This window comes from Sarcophilus harrisii, chromosome 3 (assembly GCF_902635505.1).
Source record: "Sarcophilus harrisii chromosome 3, mSarHar1.11, whole genome shotgun sequence".
Lineage (NCBI taxonomy): Eukaryota > Metazoa > Chordata > Mammalia > Dasyuromorphia > Dasyuridae > Sarcophilus > Sarcophilus harrisii.
The window spans coordinates 431195426-431217614 of record NC_045428.1 but is presented as its reverse complement, the minus strand read 5'-3'; the positions used below and the strand labels follow the sequence as shown (position 1 = coordinate 431217614).

The window sequence follows — 22189 nt, the reverse complement described above, 5'->3', positions numbered from 1 at the left end:
CTTTGGAACACAGAAGTATTAAAAAAAAATTCATAACATCTTTCCATTAAGGACTGATTCATCAATAGGCACCGTCAGTATTTAATGGTATGCAAACTGTTCATGGTCCTTTAAAGTACAAACTTATTGAAAACAAAAGTACAAGCACATGTCATAGAATAGACTTACCAGCTCTCTCCTTGATCTGTTTGTCAGGCAGCACCTGTAAGAAGAAAATCACCGTTTGATTATCTCAAAATCATACTCCACCCCCAATCATAAAGAGACAACACAAAAAATCCAAACAAGATCAAATACTCCCAATCAAATGGCACCCAGACTTGAAAGATTAAAAGGCCTCTCAAGGAAGAAGGAGGTTATGACTGTCGTGAATTAGAAGTTGATATTATCCAAATTACTCTGCATAATAACAATAGGTTATTTAGTTATAAGATCAGTGCATGTTCATTCCTAGCAATGCAAAGCAGTGGTTGAGTGGCAAGACATTGCCACCCATAGTTTTAACTGGAAGCATCTGCAAAAAAAAGTTTCATGTGAAAATCCAAGTATGGTTTTCTGAAGAAAAAGAGAGAATAGATTAGAAGGCTAGTCTTTAAAACAGTGTCCACAAATATAGTATATTCTAGATACTTACAGTATTGGATCTTGAGTCAACAACAGAAAAAACAATGAAATAAATGAAATTTGCCTTTGGTGATCCCATTTTGATGATTTCCCCCTCCTTTTCTGCTCATCCTTTCAGCTTGCATCTATATACCAATGACAAGTTTCTTTTTTGAAGGACAGAATGGTAATAGGTAAAGGGAAATCAAATCAAATCAAGAAGTAGGTGCTGGACACCCATTAATAATAATAATAATAATAATAATGTAGCTACCATTTACACGTCATTTTAAGATTTTCAAAGTGCTTTTATTTGGGTAGGAGGCATTATTTTACATTTTACACTTTAAAATTTTACATTTACTATTTTACAAATGAGGGAACTGAGGCAGGAACAGGTGAAGTGACTTGCTTAGATCACACAGCCACTAAGTGTTTGAGGTTATATTTTAAACTCAAGTCTTCATGATTCCAACACTACATGTAATGTGTCATCTCACTACCTAATTAATACTAAGGTTAATTAGTGCTGATGACTGATTATTCCATTGCTCCTAAAAAGACAATTCAAGAAACTCCAAAAAAAAGTTGTTTATAAGGACAGCGAAAGATCAGGCCATAAATGGCCACCATGTGATCCCATTTATCCCCAGGGTATAAGATGTAAGTTTCCTGAAGCCATCTGTGATTTCCTCTTGGGATCATTTCCTTTCCTTGTCCAGATGGCCAAGAGCAGAGAAGTCTTGTTTGTGCACTGTTCGTACTAGCTGTAGGCTCACAAGCTTGTCTTATGAGATACAAACAGCTCTGGAATAATTCAGCATATGAGTTCCCCAAAAGCACTGCATACGATGCAAAACTATGTAATATATATCACAGAGCTTATGGGGGAAATGGGATTGAGGCACAAAACTCAAAAAGTTCATTAGTAATAGATTTAAAAAAAAATTGGAACAAAAATGAAGTACAGTTTTATGCATGTTAAATGTTTAAGAAATACATAAATACTTCAATAAATAATAGGCAACTAGATGGTATTGTGGATGGAGCACTTAGCTTAGAGTCAGAAAGATCTGAGTTCTAATATAGTCTTAAGCGCTATGTGATTTTGGGTGAATCACTTAATCCTGTTTGCATCAGTTTCCTCATCTGTAAAATGAATTGGAGAAGGAAGTGGCAAACCACTTTAGTGTCCTTTTCAAGAAAATCCCAAAATGAAGTCACAAGCAGTCAGACATAGCTGAAACAGCTGAACCACAACAACAGCAGCAATATAATTGTGGCCATATTTGGGGCTTTGGACAGACTGTACAAGCAAAATTGGCCAGGTCATAATTACAGGCTTGTAAAAGAGGCCATGGCTGAAAGCGCTGAAGGGGAGGAGGGCATGGTGTGGCCTAGAAACAATTGATATTCCACTTTATCTTGACAAAGACCTAAAATTTGCTTGTGGGGATAGGTATCAGAATTAGGGGTGAAGCTATTGTTAAGTGATGTATTTTTCTACATTTTTTCGTTTTTCAGGGAAAAAAGAATTGGGCAGAAGAAAACTTAAATTTGAGTTATATTCACAATGTTCTCTGTTATATCAATAGCACTGGAACAAATTTACATTTTTAAAATATGCATTATAGCAGAACGTACTGTACTCCTAAGAGCACTTAAAAAAACAACAATAACAACAACCTGATCTCTCTGATTGTTTCCTAGGCTGCTATCATAGCCAAAAGAACAAATCACCTGAGGATGAATATCTCCATATTTAACTAAGCTGGTTCTCCTATACTAGTGGTTCTCAAAGTATGGTCTAGAGAATCCTGGGGATCTCTGAAATCCTTTTAGAGGGTCTACAAATTGAAAAATAGTTTTTATTTCCAATATAGTAAATGTCTATAAATATAATCCAGATAAACAAAAACGCTTTGGAGAGATCTTCAATAATTTTTAATAGGATAAAGATACTGAAAACGAAAGTTTGAGAACCACTGTCCTATACCAATCAAACCGTCTGTTGCTGAAAAAGCCTTTGAAAACCTAGCTCTATCTCAGTCAACCAACCAACAAGTTTTTATTAAGTGCCTCCAATGAGCCAGGCACCTTAAAGGACTTTTAACTCATGGTCCCCAGCACATTCCAGCATATTGGGTAGACATTCTATAAAGGATTATGGGAAGATATGGACAAAAATTACATAGGATGAGAAGGGGTGGATTGGTTGTATTTTGAACTCTTAAAAGGTGATATCACTTGCCCACATGAAAGAGATTTGTGGTCCATTGAAGCAAGAAAGTATAAGTTGTGTGATTAAGAGGGATATACATGGATCTCCCTAGTAACTCTTACAACCTCGTAATTTCTCTAGTGCCATAATAGCTGTGAATTCACTGGTTGTCCCCATTTGTCTGAGGATAACACCATTTAAGGAAACTACTTTACCAAAGAACTGTGTAAAGGATGTAATTACATTTGGGAATAGCTATTTTGGGCTAGGCAAGAACATCCAGTTAGGAAGCATGAATACAGCAAACTCAACATTTGAGTATATTTTACTAGGAAGTTTCATCCTTTGAGGCAGTCCCGTGATCAATGAAGTGAGTGAAGGGATGAATGACTTTTGACCAAGTCTCAGTAAAAAGCTGTTTCAACACCTGCTGCTCTTGAACTACAAAGAAACCATTTGTTGCAGTAAACCATTCTAACAAGAAACAGCAAATAAAACCCCAAGGTAAATAAACCAGATGATAAAGGAGTGATTCACTTTACTATTGGCTATTTGTTTTGTACAATTTCCACCTGCTTATTTCAAACAGAGAGATATATTCAGTAGAGGCCTGAATTTCAATAGAACAACAGCCTATGAAACAAGGAATAAGGCCCAAGTAGAAATGAAGGAGTTACAGTTTTTCCAGGGTAGGGCATACATTTCCTTTGATGGGATTAAGATATATGAGCACTGAACATATGCAAGGAATCTGGTTTATAATTACAATCTTGGTCTTTTTATTTCACAACCAAATATTCTATTCAATCCATTAAATTGTTTTTAACCTATGAACAGGCATACATTTTGGACGAATATGTAAATATGCAAAAGGAAAAGATTTAAAAATTACTGTTATCTGCAATTGTAGAGTGTAAAGATCCCTGACTGGAGGAAAAATAAAACAAATCAGTCCAGTCATGGTATCCCCTGCCGCTGGAAATTGATCAAGTAAAATGGCAGACAGACCATTACCGGATTCTTTTAACTACTTCCACTAAATTCTCATTATTGATTGAATTTGCCTTGGATTCAAAATATACACAGTCTTGCAAAAACTTTAAAAATCAATAGTGCTGCAATATTATATGTGTTCTATTCTGCCTACATTTTCTACATTGGCTGATGAGAAGACAATTATCTTTTAATAGCAAAAACTTTAAGTTTCCCTGTTTTCAGAGCTCCCCTGAAAGCAGATAGCTTTATAAAATGCAAGCCAAGAAAAAAAAAAGAATTGCCCCCCTTCCAGAATTACTTACAAACAATTATAACCTTGTTTCTAATGCCTCTTCTCTGATTTCTTTTAGGCTCCAATTTCATAAGGCAGTGTTTATTTTCATAGCTCAATTAGTATTACCAGTTAAATTTAAATCTATTTTTTCTGACTTGAAAACATTAGAATTATACCTCTGTTTTGAGTGATCCCTAATTCTAGCTGTGTAAGCATACTCTTTACCAATATGGATTGTCATTGATCCATGCCTAATTATTTTGATGTCCATAATTTAACATATATCACCCAAAGAGTATGTTCTTGCTCTTCCCGTATCGCAGAGGACCCTAAGTACCAATGCAGCTTAATCTGCTTCTTAATATAGATCAAACCACAGCATATTTACATTCACCTTAATCATCTTTCCCTTGCCCTTTGAGTGTGGTTGGAATATTTTGAAAGGCTTTCATTACAAGTTTCACCAAAACTTTCAGCAATATTGCAGTTGAAGTAGTGGGTTCTTACAGCAATGGACTAAGATAGTTTATCATCTAAAGAACTGTACAACTTTCCAAATAAGATTTAATTCCATCTGCACCTTAGTTTTGGGTCTAGTTCATTTTTCATTCATAGGCTTGTCCAAATGAAATTTAAGTTAGTAATAATAACTTTCATCTATATAGCACTTTAAGAATTAGAAAGTACTTTATATATTACTTCATTTGATCTTCACAGCAATTTTATCTTCCTTTTACCTATGCAGATAGAGAAGGACAGAGAGCCTAAGTGATTTACCCAAGACCACAAAACTAAGGTCAGAAGAAAGATTAGGACTCATATCTTCCTGACTTTGAGCCCAGTACTTTCATTATTACATTTATGAAGTACCTACTATGTCCTAAGAACTATTCTATTCTAACAGTTATGGAACAGGCATAGTCCTGCCTGTCCTTAAAAAGTGTAGAATTTATTAAGAAGATGAGATACATAAATAAATCTAAAACAGATTATTATAATGGCTGAAAGTGCCCAGAAAGAGAAGCATCACACACTGGGGAGGGACAGAGCTTTTTTTAGTTATGAACTCCAGGGAAGTTCTCATGGACTAAGTGACACCAAGGTCTGGACTCTGAAGTAATCAAAAGTTTTCCAGAGTCAAGAGATATGGAGCAAGCCCAGTCCAGATGTGGAAGAAGATATACATAAATCCATAGAGGCGGAAAAAGGAATTAGTCTGATTTGTTTGGAATGTAGAGTATATAAAAAGTCATTTTAAGCTCTGTGCTTCAGTTTCCGCATCTGTAAAATGGGGACATTAATAACACCTGTTTTATATGGTTGCTATAAGAATCAAATATCCTGACACATATAAAGTTCTTTGCAAACCTTAAAGACTTATATAAATGTCAACTATTATTAATATGAATTATAGCTAGAAATCAAATTGAAGCCAGGCCATGGAAAGCCTTGAAAATAATGCTTTATATTATAGGTAAACCCTGAAGGCTTTTGAGCATGGGAATGGCATGATTAGACTTGGTAATTTAGAGAATTAGTTTGGCAGTGCTACAAAAGAAAGATCAAAGAGCAGAGACTAAAAAGAGGGAGCCCAGATAGGTCTCTCTAGGTGAGAGTTGAATAAGGCACTGAAAAAGGTGGCAGCAGGGGCAGAGAAGGAAGGGATTTAAGAGACAGTATCAAAAGACAGAATTTCCTTAGTAGATAAGTTGTAGATTATATATCCATCTCAAAGATGACTATAAAGTTTTAAATTTTAATGACTGGAAGAATGGTGACATCATCCATATAAATAGAGTTAGGAGAAGAGGGCAGGTTTTAGGGGGAAAGGAATTCAGTTTTGAACATGTTGAGTTTTAGGAGTTGATGAAAAATCTTATACAACAAAGAAGGAGGAATTTGAAATGGATATTTTAAGGTGTAGGAAAAAAAAAAGGAAAAAAAAAACTAGCATCTGTGATGACCACGTATTTTAAAATCAGTCGGAGTCAGGAATTCAGGTTAACGGAAAATCTTTGATCTTTATTCTTTGTGGAGGTGAAGGGGATGGCAATAGGAATGAGAGCAGCCGAGACAAGAACCCGGCCAGCAGTCTCTCTGCCTTTCTCTCCGCCCCTCTCTCCCCGCCCCTCTCTCTCCACCCACCCAAAATTGTCCCTACATCATTTCCTATACAATACATCAGAACCTGCCCAAAGACTGGGTGGGAGGCCGTTCTTTCTCCACGAATATATTAATAGAGTATGGTCCAATTACTATTTAGCCTCATGTGCTTGGGACCTCAGTGCATCAACTCAAGCTTCAGCCCATTACAAGCATCACAGGAGTCAAGGGAAGATAGAGTATCAAGAAACAGGAAGTAATCAACTATATCATATGCTACTGAAGGGTTCAAGCTCAAGTTTCTGCCTGCCTTCTCTACATTTCTACCAGGACACCCATAACAACAACATTTGAACCTGCAAGGTCCAATAAAATATCACCGAGTAAAGTAAATTCAAAGCCATTGAATTTGAAAAATTACATCATCAACATTTTTTTTCTTAAGGATTCTGCCTTAAACACAAATCATTCTGCCTCTTATTGGTTGGCCAACAAAAGGTCCCAAAATAAGCCCATGAGATCGTTTGGGTGCTGATTGTTCAGAATGAAGGAAAATAGCAATTTTTTTCTTTTTGGCCAGAAACTCTTAGCATCTTCCGCTTTCAGATTGATTAAAAAAAAAAAAAAAAACTAGGTAAAAGAGGTCATCCTTTGCTTTATGTCTTACCTAGTCTTAATCACTGATTGGATGTTGGCTCAGTCTTCAAACAAAGACTTTAACTTAAACTTAAAAAAACCAAGGTCTCCCACTGCCTCCAAGGTCACCTCCTGATCTATAACTTGCCACTAGATCCAGATGGCTCTAGAGAAGAAAGTAAACTGGTGACAATGAGCAGTCCACCCTCACTAAAAGCCAATTCCCTCGCATGTCATGGCATCATCTTCCTGATATCATGATTCTTTTCAAAAATTAAGAACAGACAACAACAGCAACAATGATTAGTCACAGAGTTTGTAGTTCACTAAAACCCGCTGATTTTTTTTAAATTGGAAGAACAACCATTTAGCTAGCCTGCCTTTACCTGGTACGTTTGAAGTTGATATTTTGAACCTAAGGATAACATTTTATTTCTATTATATTCCATCTTATTAGGTTTGGCCCAATTTTAAGAACTATTAAGATTTTTTTCAGATCCGGATCCTTCCAATGCTATCATTTGCAAATATGATTAACATTCCTTTTTCCTCAAGTCATTGATAACAATGTTCATAAGCATACTGATAAGCATACATCAATATAAGTCTTCATTCCACCTTCCTTGCCAGTTGACAATCCTATACTTTGGCCCTGGCCATTCTGTTGATGTTGAATCCACGTGTTAGCATTATTGTATAGCCTACAACTCTTCACATTTTCACACACACACACACACACACACACACACACACACAAATTGTTATAATAAATATTCATCTCTACTTTGTCAAATTCTTTCCAAAGATGTAGGTAAACTGTATCTAATATATTCCCCAAATTTGCTAGTCCAGTTATTCTATCAAAAAAAAAAAAAATGGGGTTAGCATGATACAATTTTTTCTTCATAAAGCCATTTTAGCTTTTTGTGTTTACTTCTTTTTCTCGTTTCCATTAAATGTTATTAAGAATTTAACATTGCAGATCAATACAAGCAACTAAATTACTTAACATTAATTTTAAATATTCTGAATATATCATAATTTTTCATACATATTCTGTAGGTTCTCATCAAGATTCTACTGCTTCCAAAAAGAGGTCTTTACTATCTCTTTAATAACACATTCTAAAATGTTGCGAGAAATTCAAGTCAAATTCTTTGGCCCATAGCAGGAAATTTCCTTTCTTTTTCCTCTTGAAAATCAGCCTTTTTTTTTTTGTCCTTCTCCAATCTACTGTCATTTCTCCCAGACTCAAATGTCTTTGTCAAAACACTGATAATGATTCAGCAGTTACATCTATCAGATCTTTCAGAATCCTTTGATATTCACTGCTCTTAGTGACTTGAATTTCTTAAAATCAGCTAGGTACTCATATTATTTCTCTACTTATTTTGGGTTTCAATTCATCATCAACTTTGTTCTGTCCTTTATTAAACGTTATTCATTTTGGCAAAGAAAACAAGTAAAATTAGACTTGAGCAATTCTGCCTTCTCTGTAACCCATATTTCTATAATCCAGAAATCCTATTTCTATTTTGAAGCTCCTTTTTTCCCCTCAATATACCTAAAATGTCTTTTTTATATACTTGGCATTCTTTACAAGCTTCTGCTTATTCTGAATATTTGCATTCCTAACACTAATCTTCCAAGACCATGTCACATATTTATGTTTGTGATTCATTACCTTTGCTAACTTCTATCCTCTCTATGTTTTTTTTAAATAACAGCTTTTTATTTTCAAAATATATGCAAAAATAGTTTTCAATATTTACCCTTGCCAAACCTTGTATTCCAAACTTTTTTCCCTCTTTTCCTCCCACCTCTCTCTTAGACAGCAAGTAATCCAATATATTTCTTCTATACATATTTTCTCAACTATCATGCTGCACAAGAAAAATCAGATTAAAAAGTTAAAAAAGAGAAAGAAAACAAAAAAGCAAGCAAACAACAACAAAAAAGAGGAGAATACTATGATGTCATCCACACTTAATTCCCATAGTCCTCTCTTTGGATTCAGATGGCTTTCTCCATCACAAGTTTATTGGAACTAGTCTGAATCACCTCACTCTTGAAAAGAACCATGTCCATCAGACAAACCATAATCTTTTTGTTGCTGTTCTATGTTTGTTTAAAAACAAATCTAAAGTGGTCCATAATATATCTTTGCATAGGCAATGTCTCTTTTTCTCCTCATGAGAATGATTTCTCTTTCTCTAGAATTTCATGCTTGAGTACATCTCATTTTTCTTCTAGAACTTTAGGCCATGGGACTTTACTCTTCTTTAGTTTGAACTCTTTGAAATCAGTTCTTTTCAAATTCATAGGTATGACAGACTATGACAAGCTTTTGTCTCCTTCTTAATCATAGAATATAGAATCTAAGATGGAATGGATTAGTTTCTTGCCCCTCAGGTTTGTTTACACATTTTCATTCTAGCAACTGGTTCCTCTTTGTTGTTTAAAATCAGGTTCATGATAACAATTCCATTGATTCTATCATTTTTTTTAAAGGGAGTAGTAAAGCATGACGCATAATTCTAGGGTCTTTTAATGCAATAAACCTCAGTAGTATAGGAATGAGTCTAAAATGATTTTATTTGATAAGCTTTGGCATTTTAATAAGCATAAAACATCTGGGGCTAATAAAAAGATTTTTATATTTTAGAGTTCATATATAAAGAAAACATAAAAACTCTATAATCCTGTAGTATAACTTAGATTACAGATGGTGCATGATATATTTGGGTGGCTCCATTTCCTTCCTGATTAGTAGATATACAAAGGGACCATTTTTCCTCTTTTGCTTCTGTTTTCCATGGCATTATGAGAAAAAAAATCTGAGAAAGCACAGTGAAAGAAAACTTTCTTAATAATATTCTTGATTATTCGGTTCAGTCATATTTAATATGACAAGGATCATTTTAAAAATAACATGAGGAATTTAGCTTCTAAATCAGTATTTTAAGTAACAGTTTTACAAAGCTGCTAAAAGCACAAGGATTTGTGAAACATCTCCTTGTATGTACCCCAATATAGCCATAACTAGACATTCTGAAACCTAGGGTAAATTCAGTTAGGGGTGGGCGGGGTAAGGGAGTCAAAGATATGACTACTCCTCAGGGTGTATATGGTTGAAGAAGACTGGAGATAGAGATCAAAGGAGTTGAGGATGTTGAGAAATTGGGAAACCAGGGCATTCAAAACAAGGCACTGGGGGGAAAGAAGGGGAGATGTATGTGTGTGTATATGTGAAGAAGATTGTGAGTGAGTACTGAACTTCTTTGAGAGAAAGGACATTGATATGGAAATCTGTAGGTAACTTCTGAAGGATTTTGATAAGACTGAGCAAATTCTAAAGGGGAGGTAGTTGCTGGGTAATGGTGGCTGAAGAAGAGTCTTAAAATAGGAATAAGGATTACACCAATCCCTTCTCTAGGTTCTCTATGGCAGAGGCTGTGAGAAAAAAGAGCAGATAGACTTGAAGTGATGACTTGAAGTGATGTCACTGAGCACTAGAAAGTAGCAAGAATGGGAGAAGAGATTTGGAATTACAGTTTGAAAACTGGGGGGGGGGGGGGGGGGGGGGGGGGGGAGGGGGGGGAGAGGGGGCAGGGGGTGGGGGGAGGGGAACCTAGAGTCAGAGAAGTAATGTGACTGACTAGTCCAAAGTCATACTGGGAGATAGCAACAAATTTCTAATTCAGTTCCTCCAACTCTAAAACAAGAAGTCTTTCCACTATTTCACAACAAAGACTCAAAAGGGTATTCTGATCAAAAACAAATAAATAAAAACAAAGATGGGCAGCTAGCTGGTGCTGTGAATAGAGTACCAGCCTGAATCAGGAGAATCTGATTTGAAATCTGACCTTAAGACACTAGCTATGTGAAGCTTAGCAAGTCATTTAATTCCTGATTGCTTCCATTAAAACCAAATCGTCCTGAGCCAAAGCAAAGCAAAGCAAAATGGTACTCAGAAAAGGAAAAGCAAAAGAAGCTACTCATTGGGGAAGGACTAGAGCTGAATGTGCTGTATCTAGGGAGAAATGTGTATAGTATTATCAGTCAACTATATATATATATATGCTGTTCTCACTGATAATGGTATTATAGACTTAGGGCTGGAAGATTTCTTAAAGATCACCTAGTCTAATTCCCTCACTTTATAGGGAAGGCCTTGGAGAGCTGAAATGACTTGCCCAGTATCATACAGGTGATAGGTAGCAGAGTCAGGATCCAATTCCAGTTCCTTTGATTCCAAAACTAGCCATTTTCTCCTTGCTGTATCATGCAAGATCCCAGGCTGTTTAGGGAAGAGAGATATGGCAACCAAAAAAAAAATTGTCAGAGGGTGGGAATACAGCAGGTGGCACAAGCAAGCCAGCAAATTGGGCAGCCTGCTTTGTACTAAGGATGAGGTGGGAATAGTAGGAATTGGCTCCCTAAAGAGGAATCAGCCAGATTATGTATGAGGTACTCCCTGGCTTTGCTAGCTCCAAGCTTTGGATCCTATGTAAGCAGAGGCACAGGCCTCTAATTTAAGTCTGAAGTATAGGAACTTGAGAAGTAGATGTGATCAACAGTTAAGGCTCAGAGGAAGATACACGATTCACAAGGTGTAACCAGTTATTTCAGAAACCTCAGTGCATTGGTGATTTGCTTTCTTGAGTTTTTCTTTCTTCTGGCCTCTGGGACCAACTCTACCACTGCTTCCATGTAGTGCTGCTGATTCTGATCGTCTGTCCCTGAACTTAATTTCTATTTGTCATATTTCCTTTATCCTAGATTCTAATCTTTGTGTTTCTGTTTTTCTTCTGTAAACCTAGCCTTGCCACTGACTCTGATTAGCCCTGATTTGACAAGAAAGGTTTAGAGCTTCTTCTTCTAAAAGAACTTTCTTTTTTTTCCCCATGAGTACATGCAGTCACTTTGGGCTACCACAGTATAACAGCTGACAATTATATAGCATGTTAAGTTTGTAAAGTACTTTACAAATATTATCTTACTTGATCTAAACAATTGTCCTATAAGGTAAATATTTTTATTATCCCCTTTTGTAAAACAAACAAACAAACAAACAAAACAAAACAAACAAACAAAAAAAAAACCAAGTCTTAGTTTTAGGGGCAATTCTGCCAGAGTAGATAGAGTTTTGAGTCAGGAAGACTCATCTTCCTGAATTCAAATCTGGCTTCAGACACTTACTTAATAGCTGTGAGACCTGGGCAAATCATTTAATCCTGTTTGCCTCAGTTTCCTTATCTATAAAATCAGCCAGAGAAGGAAATGGTGAGCTATTCCAATATCTCTGCCAAGAAAAGACTTGGCAACAAGAACAAACCTTAAAGAGATTAATGTATATGAGCTAGTGTGGTTAGTCTGTCCTAGCCTATTATTATATGTGGTGTGGGTATGATGTGTAGCTGCATACCAAATTACCAATAGTTGCGCTAATTTTTTAAAAAAGGAATCTCTAACAAAATGGACAAAAGGAAGAATATTTCAAATGGAAACACTGACAACACAAAAAAGGAAGAGGCTTATTATTACATTAGAACAAAAAATTTAATAAAATTGAATAGGATGACAGTGATCACAGTAAAGTTTAAAATAGGAGGAGACAATGGAATATCTGAATCTATAATATGGACTATTATAAATGATGCAGGTGAAATAAAAGCAAAAAACAAACTTACATTAGCTTTTTTGTGATTTGCAAACAAATATGAGGAATAGATTATTAGAATGATAGAAATGGATAATCTGTTAACTATATGGATGGCAGATTGCAATTAAAAACACATTCCTTTTACCATAATAGCCATTCAGATAGAAAAAAACTTTGTTTATTTAAGGCAGTGAAAGAAAATGGAAATGAAGTGGAGAGTGAAAAATTCTTACTGTAAGCATTGATTGGCTTAAACACTTTAAAAAATGAGTTCAAATGTGTAATGTTAAAATTACCAGAGAAAGCAGCTAGTGAACTTGAAGATGTGAGCATCTAATTTGCTATAGATTGTGATGTCTTGGGAAAAAAAATCAAAGCAAGTGGATACACTCATCAACAGATTTTTAAAGTGTATGAAACAAATTAATTATAGAGAGGGATGCCTTCCAAAACTTCTACTTTTAAAGAAGAAAGAACTCAATCAACCTTTATTTAAAGTATCTAAAGATCACCAAATACTTTTAGGGGAAGGTGATGTAGAAGGGGATTTTAAATGAAAACCAATGCTTATTTATTGGTCTAGAAATTCTCATTCTCTAGGAGACTACAATCATTGATCATTTCCAGTTCTTTGGCAATCAAATAAAAGTGCATGAATGACAAAAGCTTTTTTCAAAGACTGGTTTTCAAGTTATTTTAGCCAAGCTATTGATACATCTTGGAAGGACAATATCACATCTAAAACATTATTGATTTTAAATAATGTATCAGGTCATCCAACTACACTTGGTTAACTGTGTAAGAATGTGAGCATGCAAATTTGTAGAACTGCAGAAAAAGCTCCCTGCATTTGCCAGAATATGGATGAGGATTTAAAGAAAGAGAAGACAGTTCAATCTATGCTGTTAAACTATTTAAATGACAATAACTACATTTTCATCATATTATTAATATAGGCTTATTTTAAAATTTTGCTTCCTATTAGTTTGTTATAAACAAATCAGAAAAATGTATTTTTTGTCCTTTATTGTTATATCATTTTAATGACAGATACAACCGATTTAAAAAAAAAAATCATTGCATGTTTTAATTGAGCTGGAATAAATGGCCAACATATAGCTATAACTTCAAATAGTAAGAATTCAAATAATGTGACTGATGTAAATTATGTCCCCTTTAATCTTTGAGGGGAGCCCTGATGTAAACTGTGTCCCCTTTGGAAGGAAGGGTGCTCCTTCTTCTCAAACCCTCCCTACCTCTGGGAGGGGCACACCCTTCCCAGACAACTCCCAGATAAATAATCTCATTCAAATGGAAATTTTGGCCTGGGGCATAGTCCTCTATTGAGTTACTCAAACTGCTCCCCAGTTCCAGGCCAAGACTGACTTGCTATAAGCGTTTGTCAATCCATCTTTGCAGAAGTACTAACAGGATTTTGCCCACTGATAAAGATATTTTCTTCTCAGTGTAAACCCATCTCTGCTAAATTCCTAATTAGGAGTTTGCCCTCTAAGAAAGCTGTCTTCTTAGCTTACTGTTTTCTTAGCATAAATAAACTAATTCTTTGCTACAAACCTTGTGCCTGTATTTATTGGGGTTTGTGAATTCTTTCGCAAAACCTGCCACCAGCCAAGGGGATCCCATTGCTGTTAAAGGATCTCTTACCCTTAATTCTCACACCTTATCATGACCACCTTGCAGCATTCAACATTTGCAATAGTTGAGATCTGGCTATAAATGTTTGTCTAGTGATTGATTGAGAGTATCAGCTTTGTTTTAGTCATCCTAGTTCAAAACCTTCCTTTTCCTAACTGTTCCTATATTTGATCAGTTGCAAAATCTTGAAGATACCTCCATGATATACCATTCATGTATCCTCTTTTCTCCTCTCACATAGATACTAGTTTAGGGCAGGACCTCATAACCTCCCATCCAACAGTCTCTTAATTGGACTCCCTCCTTACATTTTTCTCTCTCTCTGATCTACCCCACACAAAAATGCTAAAATAGGCTTCCTAAATATGTCTGAAGGCGAGTCATTCCCTTGCCACCTTCATTAGCTTTCTCTTACCTCTATAATAAAATATAAACTCTTCATTGTCTCATTTAAAGTCCCTTACAATTTAGCTCCAATTTACCTTTTCAGACTGACTTTATATTACTCTTTGTAATGTACTCATTGTTCCAGCTGAGCTAGTCCATTTGCTATTACCTAAACTCTCTAAGACTTGGCAGCTGATCAAATATGGGGGAAGAGGTGGTAGTGTTGAGAAAGGCGAGTCAGAGATGATTCCAGTGTTGTGAATCTGGATAACAATATCCTTGAAATAACTAAAATTAGGGGAGTAGCAGGTTAGGGCAGTGGTAGGGAGGGGGCAAGAAGAGGGTTGGAGAGATAACAAGTTCTGTTTTGAGCCCAGTTTGAGTTGTTTACAAAGTGACAGGGAGAGATTTCCAGGTAGTTGGAAATGAGAGATTAGAGTGGGATGTAGAGACCTAAGAGTCAAATGAATAGAGATAATCACTGAAGTCTAGCCTGAAGAATAGATGAGATCACAGAGAGAGTAAAGGACCAGAATAATATGTTCAATATTTCATTGATATATTGGGTTATTTTTCCCCTCACAAAGCACTGCTTTCAAAGTTATTTAAAACCTTGGGCCATTTATTTAAGGCCTCATTCCTTCTGTAAATTCCACTTTTGGTATTAACCCTCATGCCTTAGGCTTGAACTGAATTGGCCTAATACAGGGAAAAGGAAAAGAATCAGGTTACTAAGTTATTTCTGCACAGCTGTGGCAAATATGAGAAGCTGAGTGTTCCAAATTCTCAGTCTAGCTCCAGCTCAAATAATTTATATTAGATAAAAAGTTAATCTAGGAAAGAACTCAAGGTTCCCTAAGAAAGCAAATTGTTCAGAAAGGATTTTTCCCCACCCATTGTGCTAAGAAAATATTGAAAAAATATTCTTAAGGTGATTAAGGTATTTATAGAGAATAATTTTCATTCCAATTTGGAAGCCCCAAAAAAGACAAAAAAGGGTAATCAAGGAAGAGGTAGATAAATAACAATAACCTTCCAAATTTTTAAATTATTATTACTGTGCAATTGGGAGTTCAGTAGTAATATGGGTAATTGAGAGCCACTGACTACCTTCCCCTTTAAATTTTTTCATCACTAAACTTGAAATCAATTGCCTGCCAACATCTGTTTCAATGTCTTTTTCGTGGAATGAATTACATAAAACTTTGCTATGCAAAAAGTTTTGCCCAAAAAGGGGGAAAAGCATCCTCCAAAGAAAAAGAAGGGAGGAAATTTGGTTAACCAGGGCCATTGATTTACAGAAAAAAAAATATGTACTTTGTTCATAGAATCCTAGAGTTTAGAGATAAGAGGGATATTAGGAACCATCTCTCTTTCATCCAAAGGTATGTTGGTAAAATTTTAACAACTGGCTCTCTTAAACAACAATAACATTAACTCACAACACACTCAAGTTTAATCTACATTATTTAACTAATTAAATTAACATTTAATCTGCATTATTAAAATTTTCTCCACCACTTTCTTAAGTCTACACAATCAATCAAGACAACACAATTTGAACAATATATCAGACCCTGGTTTGTAGCCATTTGCTGATTTTTAAGCCTCTACTGAAAACTGAATAGTTGGCTCTTTATAATGTTCACCTCTGGGTTTGGGCCATTTAGTTTTATAGACAGGGAAAAACTCCCTTGCCTCTGCTTCCTTTTAAGGAAAAGGGACAGGTGACAAAACTCCTTCTACTAACATAAATCAACATCTTCTTAGCAACTTATTCTCTTAAAGTCTCTTATTCTCCTAGAGTGAAAAAGTTATGTATGTACCTTGCTTAGGGATATACTCCAATTTACCAAAGGCAGAGCTTCAACCTACTGAGGTCTTTCTGGTCTATCCAGGCTTCTGAGACTAATTCTTTGTCCACGAAAACATGTCTTTCCTGGAGGTACTGATAAATAGTGAAAGGACTAAAGGAAGAACAACCCAGGAAGGAAGAAAAAGAAACATGACTGCATATTCACAAAATTCTCTGAGTAACTGAAAGGAAATCATGCTTTGCATTTATTTAAGATTCTAACACCTAAGAACTCAATGGATTTTCACATCTGCTAACATATTTTCCACCCCTGTATATTCCTGTGCATATTACTGCACTTATACAGGAAAAAATGGAAATGGAGAGTGTTTTACAAAACTGAAAGAGGGCACACAGTAAATAAGAGGATTAAGGACCTTGCTTACATTTAACATCACCTTTCTCAAATTAGTAAAGATAAAACAGAGATTCAACAACCACTTGTTGGGTATATTATACTGGGGATTCCTTTTGTGTATGGGTTGTAATAGATGGACACTAAGGTCCTTTCCAACTCTCAAGCTCTGATTCTCTAATCCTTGAAGATAATGTATGAACTATTTTCTTTTCCAAATCTAAGAATTATTTGTCAAAAAATTTCTTTAGTGGCCACCAATTCCATTCATTCCATTGATATTTTTTCAGTACCTATTACCAGAGAGATACAAATAGCTGTTATACTAAAGCTTTGGCCCTTACTACTACTGTCTTCTTTCTGGAATTATTACATATTATGAGTGTAAGAACTTGTATGTTCAAAATTGTTTGTGTGTTTTCTTTCCCTCATTAAAGTGTAAATTTTTTGAGGGGAAAAAAACTTGGTTTTTTTTTGTCTTTGCATCCTTAGTGCTTAATGCACAGTCACTGGTACCTACTAAATGTATAATAAATTCTTGATGATTAGTTGACTGTTCTCAAGGAGTTTACATCCCAGTAGCTTGAGACATAAGAATAGTGCAAATTAGAATATAAGTTGTGAATGAGAGAAGGACAAAGTGTTAAGAGAGATCAGAAAGGGCAAAATTTCTTTTTCTGGGAAAATCTGGAAAGTCTTACTGGAGAAGATATATAGTATATTCTAATATTTTATAATCCTTCCTTCAAACCAACCAATTGAGCACAGTCCCTGTATTCAGCAAAAACAAGGATGACAAATCTGAATACCTGACTAATTTAAATCTGGTCCAAGTGACATGGAGGATATTAATTGATTAATCAAACAGCATTTATTCAGCACCTATTATGTGTCAGGTACTGTGCTAAATTCTGAAGTAACAAAAGAAGCAAAAGAGTGTTTCTGTCTTCAACAAGTTTATAATTGAATGGAGGAGACAAGTACAAATAAGTACAAAGCAAGCTATGGTTGGAATAGAAGACAATTCAATGGAAAGATACTAGAATTAAGGTAAATTGGAGTATTTCCTATATTCTGCAGTTTTCAGCTACTGAAATTCCTAAATGACACTTTACCAGTTATGATTGTGACAGATGGGACTTTGCAGGGACTTAGAGGGTACCATAAGTGCACTTGAGAATTAGGAGTAAAAAGAAAGAGAAGAAATTTCCACTTCAAAATGTTGCTCAGAACTTACCCTGACTTTAATGCCTTAACTGGAAGGGCAAGGAATTTAGAGAATGTACCTTCTTGGAGGGTGTACCTTTCCTGCTTGCTGCTAGCTTTGTTTCCTTTCCTCCTTGCCACCTTTGTAATAACTCTGTGAACTTTAGCTATAGAGGAGTAGAAACCTTTAGCTATAGAGGAGTAGAAACCTTTAGCTATAGAGGAGTAGGTATCCCAAGAAGCACTTCCTCCCAAAAGGAGTATGAATTTCCACCAAGGAAAATTTCTTCTCCCAGTTGTTTTCCAAGGGGTTTCCCTCTTTTCTCCAGAAGATTCTTCTTTTTCCTAAGGTTTCAGAGGTTAATAGCCAAATCCTACTAATTATTTCTTTAAAATCTTTTTTTTTTGTGTGTGTATCATCATATCTTTTCTATTTTTGCTGTCATTATCCCTGGTACTCCTATTCCCCTTACATATCAGTCCTGGATTAATCTACTTAAAACAGTATTTTGATCTTTTCTCTGTTCAAAAACCGTCATTGGTTCCCTAAGACTCCTGACTCCAGGCCCACTGCTCTATATACATTGTGTCTACATAAGCTGCCTATTTTATAAGATGCTGATTCTAATAATGCCCAACTATCCTTCACCAAGACATTATAAAATTAAATTTATACTACAAATAAATTTATAACCACTTGCTTAAATCATCTTTCTCCCTGGAGAAATGATTAAATGTTTTCTAGGTGATGTGGTTTCCAGATTCTTTTGGCCTCTTTGCTTTGGTGATTTTTATTTCTGTAAAACATAGGTCATAGTGGCAATAACTATAAAAGTTTTTTCCTTTATCCATCTCCCATTTTTCATCATCACTAGTTTGTTTTAAGGGTTTAGGTTGCAATTTCTGTAACTGAATATATTGTTTTTTCATCTTTATCCTTTCTTTCCATTTTAATAATGATTTTAACCATTGTTTTAAATAATCTAACAACACAGTGATATCAGAAATGATTCCTACATTAGTAACATTCCCTCTTTATTGAAATATAGGCAAGTTCATTTTTTGGTCAAATTGCTCATTATTTGCCATATCCAGAGCATTGCAATTCTTCTTAAAGAAAGCTTTCATTTCAACATACAGCATGGAGTTGTAGAAAAAGTGTTATTGGGCTTGTAATCAGAAGATGCAGAGCTGTGCAATGACACAGAATATCAGATTTTGAGATTAAAGAACTTGCATTCAAATTCTGATTTTTCTATTTATTACCTGCATGGCATTGGGTAAATCACTTCATCACTCTGGGCCTCAGTTTCCTTATCTGAAAAAGGGGGGAGGTTAACTAGATGACCTCTAAGTATATGACTTATGTCTAAGTCTATGACATATATAAATATGATTCATTATAGATAAATATAGTCACATTGCATAGGCTATAATTGTGATTTAGGTTTGATTCTGCTCTTGACTTTAACTAAAGTGTGCCCATGATGGCTATTTCCATCTAAAGCAAGAAAAATTTCACATAAAAATCCAGTTTTAAGTCTATAGTTCAAGACAAGTTTAACTAAGTTTGGAAATATTCATCACCAGGTTGCATGGAGAATGTCTAATTTTTTACTTACATATAAACTCCCAAAGACAACCTACCAAGGCACAGAGGGATTGTGAGATGTGAACCGGGAAAATCATGGAAATCTTGAAGGATTTTGTATTATAGTTATGAGAATAGTACCTTACTTCTCCCTAGGAATCTGTAATCTCTCTGAAGGCAGGAAAAATGTTTTACCTAACTTTTCTCTGTGTTTCTCAGTACCTAGGACAGTGCTTTGCATTCATTGTGCACTAATATGTTAGTTAAATTGGTGAACTGAATTAAGAAATAGAAAATATTATTGTTCACTATGATAATCCTTAAGTACATATGCATGAATGAGCATGTATGCATGGGCATGCATGGGCATGAGCGCACGTGCACGCACACACACACAAACACACACATACCTAAAAACTTCGATCTTCTTTTCATCCAAGATTTCATAAAATCACAAGACCTGAAGGAATCTGTTTCCAGTCAGTTCTGCAATTAAGCTCTCAAGTACTCAGCTGTGGTGAAGTCTTATGCAATTCCTACATAATAACTCTGCATGCTTTTTAGCATGCTTTAAAGTTCAACAGAACTAGAACAAAGAAGTGAATTAATGGCATGTTATAATACATACACCCAATGCCTTTTTTTAGACCTCCTGAAATTGCTCTAGTCCTGGAATGACTCCTTTTAAATGAAGTTAAACCTTGTAATGAGGCATATTATCATAGTTAGGAATAGTATGGCTCTGCTTTGGAAGAAGCAAAGTGCTGCAGTGTACTGGAATAAATTAGGCCAAAGGATGCTATCACATCTAATAGCTTTGTCTATTGCCCTATTGACAAGCTCTGTCTTTGTCCAATCTGTCACAGCTATCTCCTCCCCATTTGAAATACATTAGGTTGATAGGTTATATTTGTAAGTGATTCTAAGAAAAGCTTTAGGATAAATGCTTTTGTTACTCATATAGTACTCTTGAAAGTTAGGCATTGTGAATTCCTACTTGCCTTGTATTTCTAAGAGTGGACAGGCAAAGTACATGAATAAGTTTAAAGAATATCTTCCAAGGCTACTTTTTACTCTCTCTCTTTCTATTTACCCAATATGTAACCTTTTTAAGCCAACTTTTCTATATAGAAATATATGTACATATAAATTGCTAAGACACATCTATATGTGCACACACACACACACATATATGTATTTATAACTGCTAAATAGAATTTGAATGATGACCTCAGAAAATAAAATCAGAGTAAACGAACATAGTATTTTACAATTGGTGTTTCCAAAATACTTTGAAAGTAAAAAGTATAATGTGAAAGAAAAGGAAATTCTATGAAAATAAAAATTATCTCTGTGAATGCAAAGAGATTTCTTTAAAATCCTGAATTCAATGTTATAGAATATTATTGTACTGTAAGAAATGACCAACAGAATGAATACAGAGAGGTCTGGAGAGACTAACATGAACTGATGCTAAGTGAAATAAGCAGAACCAGGAGATCATTATATACCTCAATAACAATACTGTACGAGGATGTAATCTGATGGAAGTGGATATCTTTGACAAAGAGAAGATCTAACTCAGTTCCAATTGATGGACAGAATTAGCTACATCCAGAGAAGGAACACTGGGAAATGAATGTGGACTACTTGCATTTTTGTTTTTCTTCCCAGGTTATTTTTACCTTCTGAATCCAATTCTTCTTGTGCAACAAGAGAACTATACGAATCTGCACACATATGTTGTATCTAGGGTATACTTTAACATGTTTAACATGTATTAGACTGCCTGCCATCTAGGAGAAGGGATGAAGGGAGGGAAGGGAAAAGTTGGAACAGAAGTGAGTGCAAGGGACAATGTTGTAAAAAATTACTTATGCATATGTTATGTCAATAAAAAACTATAATTAAAAAAAATCCTGAATTCAATAATTTTATTATACAAACCAGAAAGAAAAGATATATTTGTTATATTCACTGATCCCAAGATTAGAATGGCCAACATTTTTTCAGGAAATAAACTAACTGTTGGACCTGGTGACGTGGTCAACAGTGTTTTTGCTGTTTTCTTTGAGAGAAAATGTTTTAAACATATGTTTCCTTTAAATCAGTATTAGATTTTTTACTATACTGAAGGAGTGAGAGTAGTTCTTTCTTGAAGTTTGTTCACTATTCTTTAGGCCTTCTAATTCTTCTGATCATATTTTCCATCAGAAAAAAAAAAATATTGTACTTCTATAAATAATCAAAATGGACTTATGGCTAAATGGTAGAAGCAGAAAGCAGATACCAGAAACATAGGTCTTATTTCAGACCAGATTTGGGGAACTTCCTGAATCCATCTCTGTGTTGAGAACCAATGTCATTGTCATAGTTTAAAGATATTGTAGATAATTGCTTTGGTGATTTCCTCTGGCCCTGTTTAGTCAAACTCTAATGCAGTCTAATCCAATGCAACAACAATTTGTTAAGTGCCTGCTGATATGCAAAACATTGTTCCAGTCTCTAAGGAAACAAAAATTCATGGAAAGCAGTCCCTATCTTAAGTTGCTACATTATTTAATAGAATTAATCCCCTGTAGTAGATTCGGGGTTCCTCCTGGAAGTGAATCAAGGATATGATTAGCTAAGCTTTTGCATT

General features: G+C 35.1%; 1 protein-coding gene across 2 annotated transcripts in view; it reads right to left on the bottom strand.

Moving 5' to 3' along the window:
* Window positions 1-129: 129 nt before the first annotated feature.
* The window catches only part of LOC116422995, a 302761-nt gene continuing 280701 nt past the window's right edge, over window positions 130-22189 (bottom strand). For both annotated transcript variants that reach the window (XM_031963688.1, XM_031963689.1), the window contains exon 5: window positions 130-202. In XM_031963688.1, the coding sequence (XP_031819548.1) occupies window positions 152-202 (51 nt within the window). In that variant the 3' untranslated portion in view covers window positions 130-151. The remainder of the gene's footprint in view (window positions 203-22189) is intronic.